Here is a 13,158-nt window from a genome sequence, read left to right as displayed (position 1 = left end):
ATCTATTGATTGATAAACATCAATCATGGTAAATATCAAACTCTGTATACTTAATGGTATATCTTAGGTAACATGGGTAATGAGGTTAAAGATCAAGTGTCAAACAAACTAGTAAATGTCTTAGTAATTTTTGCTTGTGAAATTTGAAGTTTGTGAAAAAGTTAACCATTTCCAGTATTGCCACATGAGGGTTATATCGGAACATTTAGTCAAGTTGATGAATGCCTGGATTTTGGTAGAGACTAGAAAATTGGAACATATAGTATATTTGATTTTTTTTTTTTAATTTAAGTATAATTTTCCTAAGTCAAAATTGAATTTAAAAAAGCATTTATCTACAGTACAGTACCGGATATATGTAAAGAACTTATTAATGATAAGATTTTTTGTTTATAAGGGTATAGATGGACCCTTCTTTACATCTGCCATGAAGGAGTATCACAAAAAAGACAATGTTAGAGGCAGAATCATGCTATTTAACTTGGAAAAGCCTGCAGATGGAGTTCGAGAGCTGATGATAGTTGGAAATCAGTTCAGCTATGAAGATTTTGCTCCCCATGGTATCAGTGTACTAGAAGAAAAAGGTGAGTAAAAAATTACGGGTATACATGTAGTGGTATTCATTACTTTGTTTATCAGATTTTGTTATAATTTTTTAAACAATTTTGTTGATGATGTTGTTTGGGACTCTTGACAGACTTCTGCCTTGTCTATGAAGCTGCAGGTTATATGTATAAATATATGTATAATATGATACACATATAATTATGAATGTTATAGGACATCTTCTTTAAAATTACATATACCAGGTAAATATTATCAGTAGTACCTGTATTTTATAATGAGCAAAATTATGACAAAGAGTACATGTGATTAGATCCTCATGTAACAGGTATCATTTTGATTTTCCTTTATATATATACCTGTAGACAATGCTTTACATGTTCCATGTAATCTTTTGATTTACCTTTATATCTATACATGTAGACAATGCTTTACATGTTAAATGTAATCTCTTGATTCATATTCATACCCACACATTTAGGTAAAGTATTACAAAAAACATGTAATAATTTTTAATTACCTTAAACTCTATACCTGCGTTAGCTGCAGGTCTGTAGCTCCCGGTCTGAAAAAATTCGGATTGACGACCTGGGAGCTACAGTGCCTCCCATAGTAAAAAACTGCAATTTACGGCGCACAAAAAATTGCGCTAGATTTGGACTGATTAAACTTATTTCAGAACACTTTCTATATAAAAATTTGATTCCAAAAAATTCCTCAGACATTTTACTACAGATATCGTCACTTCACTTGCCTCTGATACTCTTTTAAACACCACCACCAGTCCCGTAAAGTGAAAGTGGAGCAGTTTGTTTACACGTGAAAATGGCGACTCTCGATCTCGACGTAAATTAATATACTTCTTTTTCCGTGGTCGGTCAGCATGTTTAAGAGAAAGTCTGAGGCAAGTAAAGTGGCGATACCAGTAGTAAATTTCCTGAAAAAATTAATGGTTCTAAATGTTTTCACAGAATTTGTGTGCAAATAAGATTAATCAGTCCAAATCTAGCGCAATTTTTTGTGTGCTGTAAATTGCAGATTTTTACTATGGGAGGCACTGTAGCTCCTAGGTCGTCCATCCGAATTTTTTCAGACCGGGAGCTACAGACCTGCAGCTACACCTGTGTGTACACAAGGTATTACATTGAAAATATAATCATTTTGATTTACCTTTATATCCACAATGGTAGACAGTAAGATATTACATGAAAAATGTAATAATTTTGAGTTTTGATTTACCTTTATATCCACACTGGTAGACAGTAAGATATTACATGAAAAATGTAATAATTTTGAGTTTTGATTTACCTTTATATCCACACAGGTAGACAGTAAGATATTACGTGAAAAATGTAATAATTTTGAGTTATCTTTAGATCCATACCTGTAGACACTAGACAAGGAATTACATGTAACATGATCATTTTGATTTACCTTTATATCCACACCTGTACACAAGGTATTACATGTAATGTAATTGTTTTGATTTTCTTTTATATCCACACCTGGAAATGATGTATTACATGTAACGTAATAATTTTGATTTACCTTTACACCACACATGTAGACAAGGTGTTACATGTAACATGTATAATTCAGTTGATTTATATCTACACCTGTAGGCAAGATATTCCTGTTTGTTGTGGTGCATAGAGCAGAGGAGGACACTGTTGAAAAGTTTGAGTTTCTGGAGAAGACCCTGGAACTGAAGCATCTAAAAACCTACAAAGGAACCCTTGTTCATTTGTAATTCATGTTTAAAGCTGCTTGGTCCGATTTTTTTGTAATTATAATATCGAATTTTTTTTCATACAAATCATTTATCTTAGAAAGTTATGGACTTTCTCCTATTTACACCAGCAGAATCAGTCTCCTTTCAAAGTTAGAAATATTCAAAGTAAATAAAAATAATTTCTCTTTGGGCAAACGAAAAAACAAACCAAAATGCATCACGGGAATGTTTAAAAAAGGAAACCTCTTGGTTTCGTCCCCCGAATGATTGGGGTTATTCAACCCGCTGCTATGCGTCAATTGTAAAGAAAGCAGAATTTAGAAATATTAGCAAACAAAACGTACTCATGTTTATTTGTAATTTGTCTGATCATTTCGACCTTTATTTAAAGCGATGTCAAATTCGTAATACAACTATACCCGTTTCGTCAGCAGGGGTGAAATTTAACATGAGGCGAAGTAGCGGGATACCTTTTAATGTCGTTTGTTTTGTTAGCAAATTTTGTTCGTATTTTAACTTCATTGAAATTTGGCATAATTGACGTGTAAAACTACTGCAATGTCTATTATTATACATATATACTAAGCATAGCCATCGTTTAAAAGCCTGCATAAAATTTGATTTAAAATCGGACCAAGCAGCTTTAAATTATTTCTTTTATGGAGGTGGGGGGGGGGATGAATGGATAAATTGATGACAATTTGAATAAAGAATGTTGACTATTTTCTAATAGGTTTTTGGTAATAAATGAATTGTATTTACAATAGAGATAGTAGGAGTAAAATAATGAAGAGTAAAAATACAAAATAAAATCCTATATTTAACCTATTACAAAAAATATTTCAGACTGAACGATGTTGCAGCGACAGGTCCTGAAACCTTTTACACGACAGACTACGGATACTATCGTAACCATTTCCTTCACTTTTTAGAGCAAATTATTGGGCTCTACTATGGACATGTATTGTACTATGATGGCAGAGACTTCATTAGAGTCTCAGAGCCAACATATATGGCTAATGGGATTGCACTCTCAAAAGATGGAAGGTAAGATTGCGTGTCTTTAAATATTGCTGTTTTTGACAGATTTTGAAGGTATAGTGAAAAAAGCTTTATTTGAAACAAATCATTTTACAAAGGTAAAAATTATACTTTTAGAATTTTGATATGATATACATTAGTGTTTTTCTGACTTATTTGTAATATGAACTTGGATGATATCACAGAACTCAAAGCATGGGAAATTTTGGGTCAGCAATGTTCAAAATGTTGCAATAAGCTTTTTAAACTAAAAAATTGCTTGAAGTGAAAATTCTACAATGTCAGTTTCAGCCAAACTTGGAACTTTTGGAGAGCTTCAAAATGTATTCATATGAAAAGTCCCAACCTTCTGCATGGGGATATGCAAATGATGCAGTAAATTATAGTTGGGAGTGGCATTTTAATCTTTTTGCTCCAGAATCATTCACCACAGAGGTACCAGAATTGTTGTAATTATTTTTCCTTTGCAATACCTCAATGTTCATAGTATTAGGTAGGGGATATATATTTTGATAAACATAATAAAAAAAAATACTGTAGATTCCGTATTTTATGCGAGCACTTAATTCTGCGATTCAGCCATTTTCCATCAAATCGCGAGAACAGAAAATTGCAAATGCAAAGAGGTATAGTGCACTTAATATACGATTTGGCCTCAAATATAGCCTTTTGCAAACATCAGACATTTTCAATATTATACAATATCTAGTTTAAATATATTCAAAGAAACGCAAATTACACAATCACCATGCTCTAAGAGTCTTAATTTTCTTACACCACATCATTAAATATTCAGGTTTTGTTTGGGATATATAGGAAAGTAGTTAGTGTATACGATAAAAAATTGGATATTTGACTATTTGAACCACTCTAAACCATGCAGAGACATCTGATTAAAATTATGTTCTACAGGTATTGTAGTACACGTTTACATTGAATTAGTTTTGGTTTAAGGTAGTCTTCGTACTGAACATTAGACAAATATTTCAATTAGTGTCTTTTTTAATACAATCATGTTTATAGCCATATATATTATAGCCATATGTATATATATCTGTTGCAAATGTTAGATGCGTGGCCTAGTGGTAACGCGGAGGTCTTTTTGATTTTGTGGTCGCTGTATCGAATCCACTAAGTAGTAATTTTTTTTTCACTTAAATTGAAGCATGAACAGAATAGAGAGATTAAGTTACACGTATCTAATCTTCTGGGTTTCTTTAAATTATCTTAAATTATCTTGTTTAATTCAGTCCGAGTATGAGAACACCCAATATAAACAGTTTTCTTCATGAACACTGTACATTTACTCTATTTACACTTAGATCCATTGCACTTTGCTTGAACTTATCATGGATCAGAATATCAACTGTTATACACAGAGTTTCCAGAATTTATGACAAATCAGTTGTTACAGAAACCATTATAAAATCAGTACATGTACAGTGTATCCAGGTTTCGAAATCTAGGTACCTGAAGCTATTTTTAGTAACAGGTACTTTTCGTCCAAACACAGGACTGGTGTAAGTGAAATAATGGGAAAAGGCGCTATACCTCTTTTTATCATAGTTTCATGTAGGTTACATATGTCCAAAAAATAAAAGCGATGTTTTTAAATTCGTGAGATGTGCTTATTGCAATTTTATGTGGATATATTAATTCCTCACGTTTAATTAGGAATTTACATTGCTGTCGGTAGGAGGTATGTTGTTTCATTTCAAGAAAAATGAATAACATCAGGTGGCAGCCTAAAATTTTCTGTTTGCAATGCCTATATATGGCATACTTATAGAAAATATACCCTTTTCTGCCCTGTGCAATATAAACCGAAAATTCGCCTACCCATGTGATATAAACCCTAGGGATGTGATATAAGATTTATATCACACTTATTAAGGTAAGGTTTGCGGTTACAGGGAGATAACTCACACATTTTCATTGTGACGTAACACCAACTACCCTTTATTTCAGTTATGACGTCAAAATTTATATGACGTCATAATTGATTTCAGTTTTTTTTATTTCGCGGGGTTTTTTAGTTTCAATGAAAAAATAAGAGGACACAAGCGTTTTATCAATTTCCACGAAAACGAAATCCGCATCATATGGTTTTGAATAGTGTTTTAGAAACATCAGATTACACATATTCTAAGATACGTTTTTCCTGAAATCGGTGGACTTGGAAAGGTTCAAATAAGATGTTTTCGTTTACATAATAGTAGTCCAAAATTAAGACTTTTGTTGCATTTTATTCTATTTTTAGATAGTTCGAATCAGAAATTAATAAAAGTGAATCATGATATTAATACATGTAGTGATATTATTTTCGAACATTTTAAGCATAAATAACCCCCATAATAGTCACATATAAAATGAACATATTTTCACGAAATTGTTCATTTCATCAAAATGAAAATTGGAAATCATGAACTTTGACCTTTTGTAGTTATAAAACGGGACGGGCAAAATTCATTTGAATTTCATGAGAAAAAAGACTTTAGTATAGTGAACAAAATGGTATGTAACTTTGGTACAACCTCTATAAAATGCAAGCCGCAAACCTTACCTTAAGTGACATATATACATAAGTATATGTAAGACTGCTCTCAGGCTGATATGTACAGTGACCTCAGGCTAATATAGGATGTGATATAAAAATTGCCATGTAATAATCTATATATTATCAATACATTTGCAAAGGCTTTCTAAATATGTAAGGTGAACATTCTGTCATTCCTCTAATGATTGAGTTTGATATGAAGAATAGGGTCTATGACTTGTAGAATGAAAGCAAGCTACATGAATTTTTCAAGTTTGTTCAAACCCTGTATTGGTAAATATATTAAATTCACACTTCTGAAACATAGAATGATGATTGAATTAACTATAATCTACAGATGAGAAATATAGATCAACATCGTTAACTGTAGTTTTCTGTCCGTAAACTATAGTTTAACAGCGGCCTTTAATCCTAGTTTATTGACTGAAACTCTGTTTAGCTGATTTTTGTGAATTTGGCATGCCAAAGTTGCATGCCATAGGGTAATTCATGTACCAAGAAGGAAAACTGCTGTAGGTGGGAATTTCTAGCTGAAGCTTCAAAAACTGACAGTAAAACAGAAACTTGTATAATGATATATCAGACATGTTCTATGAGTGATTTAGTTGACTGCAAGCATATAAAATTACAAATTAAGAACATTCAGTTTTCTTAATCATGTACTATATGAGATAATGATTCACTTTTGTTTTCTGTTCCAGACATGTGTATGTTGTTTCCAGTGCAGGTAAAAAATTTGCCGTGTACAAACCAGAGGCTAACAACAGACTCACAAAAATAAATGTAAGTTTTTGTTCAAGTATATAATGTCAGACATTCTGCTGGTTTTCAAATTAGGTTATTGCAATTTACAGAAATGACATCTGAGCAAATTCAGGGCTATGTTTTAAGCACTGTCATGAATATTAAACCATACTGGTTTTAAATCTCCTTAGTTCATCCTTTGGTATGCCAGTATTGTAAGTGGGGCCCTTTAAGGTGGTCCCCATCTTTTTAGCTCACCTGAACTGAAGGCCAAATTTAACTAACTTGGACCAAAGCATCCTTAAAAGGAGGGGTTCTAAATTTTAAAATAAAGGGCAAAACCTTATTCAAAATAAGATAATTGTGAAACAGTGAAGATAGAGCGTATGTCTTAAAAAATCTTCTTTTTAAGAAACCAATATTTACACCAAATCTTTTATATATATTGGAGAAGTGACCTGCAACCTAATCCTAGGGCCTCAGGAGGGTTCAAAGTTTAAGTTGAACATGAAAAAAAAAATGGGGGAAATGTTTAAAAATCTTCTTCTCAAGAACAACAATGCTACAATTTGTGAGAATACTATGCAAGCATTCTCAAATAATGTAAATTTCAAATTGTTCAAATTATAATCCACAGACTAATACTGGGGCCTCAGGAGAGGTTCAAATTTTAATATAGAAATATATACGGAAAAGTATAAAATGTTTCTTCTCAAAAACCATAATGCTGCAATTTGTGAAATTACCGAGCAAGCAGCATCAGATATGTAGATTTTTAATTCCTTAAATTGGCCCCCCCCCCCCCCCCCCCCCCCGGACCAACCCTGGAATCCTCAGAAGGGTTTAAAATTTAGCATAGAAATATAAATGGGAAAATGTTTAAAATTCTTCTGTATAAGAACTATGTACAATGCTACAATATTTGTGGCTGCCTCTCTGTAGCTCTTGGTCTGAAAAAATTCGGATGGACGACCTAGGAGCTACAGTGCTTTTGGAACACGATACCGTCCTCTAAAAATCAAGTTTCAAATTTACATCGAGATTAAGAGCCGCCATTTTTACAAGTAAACTGTTGTAAATGTGAAATATATATAATGACTATGTGTTTTGTTTATCATATATTGACCTGTATTATCATCGCCGAGGAAATTCGGATTGAGTGTTTTGACATTATTTGCAGAGCTTACAGTATAATCATACATATTGTAGATGTTTGTTTACCTTTAGTTCCATAGTAATGTGTATTTGGTGGGAAACTGCACTAAACATTGATTATGTCTGTTTTAACTTTTACCGGGAAATTCCATGATTTATTTTGTAATACCGAACCCGACTTCAACTTTATTTATATTAATTATTTAATAAATAATGCATATATACTACTATAATTAAGATTAAATAGTAATTATTGTACATATATACATGTGCATTGCAATGACCTACGAAAATATATATTGAGCAGATATAAATAAACGTAAGGAGGTCTGTTACGGGGAGAATTGAATTAGCCTTCAAGGGGTCAGGAAGGATATTTTTATTTTTTTATTTACAGAGAAGTTTTGAATAACAAATGTTACAGGTATTTATTGATAGGAGTGACTAGGTCATCTATACTACTATATTAAAATAATAGACTCGAATTTTTAGTCTTTAATACCGATAAATCGGAAGAAAACTGTCTTTTGTTTTATATATTTTAAACATCATTGGTACTTGAAGATTACCAATTTGTTTTTATTTTTTCTCAGTTAAGCTTCGCTTATTAATAAACAGCGAACATTCCTCAAAAAATCCCGGAAATCACCTGAATATTTTGGATTTTACAATCTTGCGCTTGCGCAATACATTCACGCTAACGGGATCTTTAGTTTGTTTCCATAATATCACATCTGCATGAATAAACTCAGAAATGATAATACAGATACGGGTAAATTTTCATTGGACTTTTGCTATATATTCTGTTCATATATATTTATTTTAATGATTTCTTATGAGAGAAAGTATAAAATAACAAATATACATTTCAACTAAGTTCTTACTTTTGTCTTCGTGATGACAAAAATAGTTGATTGAATGCAAAAAAGTAACATTATATTTAATAGGAGAGTGAAGATAGAATATGTTTTATCGTAAAAATGAATAATGTCCTAATGACCCAGTTTTACAAAGAAAATACGTGCACGTTGGTGAAAAGGTGTTGAATTCTTCCATTCTCTGGATTAAAATTTTTAGTTGAAAGGTATTTGCCGTCTCAAAAAGGTTTGTTGTGATGAATTTGACTATCATTTTCAAGGCAACTTCATTAATTTTCTCCAAAATCGTTCCGGAGCGATTCTGCAATTTTCTGCTACATTACGGGTATAAGGGATGCATTCTAACTAGCTGTGGTGAGGGCCTTTCCCGAGACACAGTTAGATTATTCATATTAAGGAAAGTGTAGTGAAACTAATAGCATTATTGTAGGCCTATAGCTTTGTTATGCAAATGTCAATAATAAGGTGTGTCGATGTACCCATTTCGTAAATGTCCGATATGCAATGTCAACCCGTGCACGCACGGGTCAAAGTCTAGTAGCAATTAGAATTAATGTTATGTTTCAGATGCTGGATGACGTTTAGTTTTTTTGGAACAGGTTTTATAGATGATAGCTTGCATAGTTGATTTAATTATATTATTAATGAAACGCAGAGGTTGCTTCAGATGCAGAGCCTGATCTCCATTATCAAGGATGCTAAAGAAATCTCCTACCTCACTCAAACCTGCACGATAGATAGATGTGTTTGTTGATAAATGATATAACATGATTCCTATGATATAGTATTGTATGGTATGAAACAATATTGTTTAATATGATACAATATAATATCATATGTAATATTTAAAAAAGTTAAATGATACGATATGATATTGTATAAATTTTTTTGATATTTTATGTTATGATATTGTATCATGATATCGTTATGTATAGTATTGTATATTATGATACAATATTGTATAATATTATATTGTATTATTAATTTATTATTTAATCACATGATACTATTACATAAGATATTGCAAAATATAATATTGTATCCTATGATACAATATTGTATATTCTATAATATTGTATCATAGGATTTTGTATTATATGATATTAGTTTCTGTAATATAGAATTATATCACATGAAATTGTATAATATGATACTGTAATATTATATAATATGATATTGGTTTATAATATGATATATTATCACATCACATGAAATTGTATTGTATGATATTGTAAAATATATTATTGTATCATATGAAACAATATGTATAATATAATATTGTATTATATAATATTTTACTTTATCACATAATATTGTATCATTTGATATGATACAATGTTGTATCAAAGAATATTGTATCATATGATACAATACCATATTATGTATCAAAAATGATACAGTATCATACAATATCATACTATATTATACAATATAATATCATATGTTTCAATGTTATGATGTATTATGTAATATGATATTGTAATATAATACTATATTGTTTTATATATTATGATATTGTATTATGTGATCAAATACAATAACGTATAACACAATACAATGTCATACCATACGTTACAATATCATATCTCATCATTGTTTATTATGGTATTTTATTGTATTATATGATATATGTTGTAAATATGATAGGATGCAATATTTAATTTTATATTATTGTATTGATTAACATATGAACATATGATTATCATACAATTTTTTAACAGATGATATACGATATTGTGTCAAAACAGAATCCATGAATATCCAAGATCATAAAGTATGATTTTCATTTAATATGATAAAGGTGGTCTCATAAAGGTGAAGTCTCATAAGGGTGATGTCTCGTCTCGGTGAGCTTTGTAATCTGTGATTACCTATGTTTTCAATGGGTGGCACTGTTGCTCCCAGGTTGCTCATCCAAATTTTTTCAGACCAGGAGCTACAGACCTGCAGCTGCTATCTTTGAGATAACTATGCAAGCATCCTGAGATATAGTGTAGATTCTAAATTGTGAAAAAGGTGACTCCCCATATTAACACCAGGGCCCCAAGAGGGGTTCCAAGTTTAACAAATTAACATATAGGGAAAGTGTTTAAATTCTTCCTAGAAAGAACTACAATCTTTGAGATAATAGTTTGTGAGAATACTATAATATTTTATGATAGATAGGGTATATTCTAAATTGTTCAAATTGTGACCTCCCCCCCCCCCCCCCCTCCCCCCGATTAATACTGGGGCTCCAAGAGGGGTTCAAAGTTTAACACAGAAATATATAAAAAGGAAATGTTTAAAAAATCTTCTCAAGAACTCCAATGCTACAATTTGGGAGATTACTATTCAAGCATCCAAAGATAGTGTAGCTTCTAATTGTTTAAATGATAACCCTTTGACTAATACTGGTGCCCCAAGAGGGGCAAAGAAATCAACATAAAACTATGTAGAGAAAACAAAGAATTATGTAGAGAAAATGATAAAAGATCTTATTCTCAAGAACTACAATGCTACAGTTTGTGAGATTACTATGCAAGCCTCCTCAGATAATGTAGGTATTAAATTGTTCAAACTGTGATCCTCAGACTAATACTGGAGCCCTTAAAGGGCTTCAACAATTCACATAGAAATATATAGGGAAAATATTCAACACTAAAAAATAATGATATGAGGAATTCTTGTTCAGGTGAGCAATTTGGCCCATTGACCTCTTGTTTTATTATCTAATGTATGCAGCTGCAATTAATAAAATCACAGAAAGGATATGGAATAAATCAATATCTTTAATTAAGAGATTTTCATGCAGACATGTCTGCGTTAGATTTCATTTAAATATGCATGTGTTAATTTGTAGGAAGTTGAGCTTGACACATTCCCAGACAACCCAACGATAGATCCTGTAACAGGAGATGTGCTGTTAGGCTGCCATCCTATCGGGTTTAAAATTTCAAAACATCTGAATGACCCTAGTACTGAAATTGCTGCTTCACAGGTATAGAAATTGATGATAAAATAAATCATCAAATATTAATCACAGCTGCTTGAAAGGACTATGTGCAATATGATGCAATCTTTGTCCTTAAAATTGAAGTTACATTTATTTTTAAAGATATATTTTATGAAGAACAAACAAACATTGATTAATATACAAAGTAAACCGGGAACCCTCCACCCCCAACCCCAAAGTATATAGACCCTCTGGACTTTATTAATTTTTTTGTTTATAAAATTATCCTTTTATGACATATTTTAAATCTAATTTATACATTCATTGAACAAAATTACCTAAAACAAACATTTTTTTTAAAATCAGACCCTCAACATATATAATACAAAGAAGGTTGCTAACTTACAACTCTGATATATATATATATATATATATATATATATATATATATATATATATATATATATACATTTAAACACACTCTTTGCTGATCGAGGCATGTAAATGATGGGATTCATTTTTTAACCAATCTGATGTCAACTTCCTTTTTAAAAGGGATAAAACAAATATTCAAGCAGCCATGATTTTTTTGGATGATCAAGGTGTTAATCATTAGTTTTCATCTAGTATGTTACCCATAACTATGCTTCATCATCTTTGACAGGGGAGGACCTTTTTATTTGAATAGCTAGTACAATACAATTTTCATCTTTTGTTTCTCACCCCATTAGATAAAACTAGTGCAATTCACATAAATCAATATTTTATTATTACCATTATAAATCATTATTACTATCATCATGCATTTTAAGTTGATTGGCCTGACTTATAGGTACTAATGCTACACATGGACAAGAGTGGTACTAATGTGACTGGGGTCACGGAGCTACTGTCAGACGACCTTGAACTCTATGGTTCCTCTTCAGCGACTCTGTACAAGAAGCGAATGTTGGTGGGAACAGTCTGTCATAAAATGATGTACTGTGAAGTGAACACTTTGTAAAAATGTTTCCTTCATGCATGTTTAAATCTTAATTTGATTCTATTATTAGGAATTTTTATGATGTTGATGGATGGATGTAATTATGTTAATATTGAATGATATCGGTCTGGAATGATTTCATTGTAAATTAAACTTAATAGAGGCAAGCATGACCCAAACCTTTTGCTGTGATAATTTATAAATATCTCTTCATTTTAAGCATAATTTAATGTGCATATATGTACTTGCAAGTGTAATGATATAATACTGCTATAATGTTTTCTTTCTGATGACATGCAGTCTTTTGTACCAGTATATTTACATGACAGCTATACAACAGCAACGACAATCCTACCATGAACTTTTTATATTGTAAAGTATGCAACTATTGAAATATATAATTTTTGAGAATGCTAGCCTGTACTTATTTCTATAAAAAATTTTATTCTTATATCAACTTCCGGTACATGTATATGTGTATCTTTGTAGTGCCATATTATTCATTGATTTTTTGAATTATATTTTTGATTATATACAATGTATTATCAATAAAATCCTTTTTAAAAAGTT

The 13,158-nt window shown here is 31.1% G+C and overlaps 1 protein-coding gene across 1 annotated transcript in view; it reads left to right on the top strand.

The window, feature by feature from the left end:
• The window catches only part of LOC105322421 (serum paraoxonase/arylesterase 1), a 15,280-nt gene extending 2,122 nt beyond the window's left edge, over window positions 1–13,158 (top strand). The window contains exons 4-9 of the mRNA XM_034446130.2: window positions 398–584; window positions 2,187–2,310; window positions 3,143–3,343; window positions 6,596–6,677; window positions 11,514–11,651; window positions 12,439–13,158. Coding sequence (XP_034302021.2) covers window positions 398–584; window positions 2,187–2,310; window positions 3,143–3,343; window positions 6,596–6,677; window positions 11,514–11,651; window positions 12,439–12,609 — 903 coding nt within the window. The 3' untranslated portion in view covers window positions 12,610–13,158. The remainder of the gene's footprint in view (window positions 1–397; window positions 585–2,186; window positions 2,311–3,142; window positions 3,344–6,595; window positions 6,678–11,513; window positions 11,652–12,438) is intronic.

This window comes from Magallana gigas, chromosome 2 (assembly GCF_963853765.1).
Source record: "Magallana gigas chromosome 2, xbMagGiga1.1, whole genome shotgun sequence".
Classification (NCBI taxonomy): domain Eukaryota; kingdom Metazoa; phylum Mollusca; class Bivalvia; order Ostreida; family Ostreidae; genus Magallana; species Magallana gigas.
Note: the sequence above shows the minus strand (reverse complement) of the source record. Positions and strands in the feature narration are given on the sequence as shown.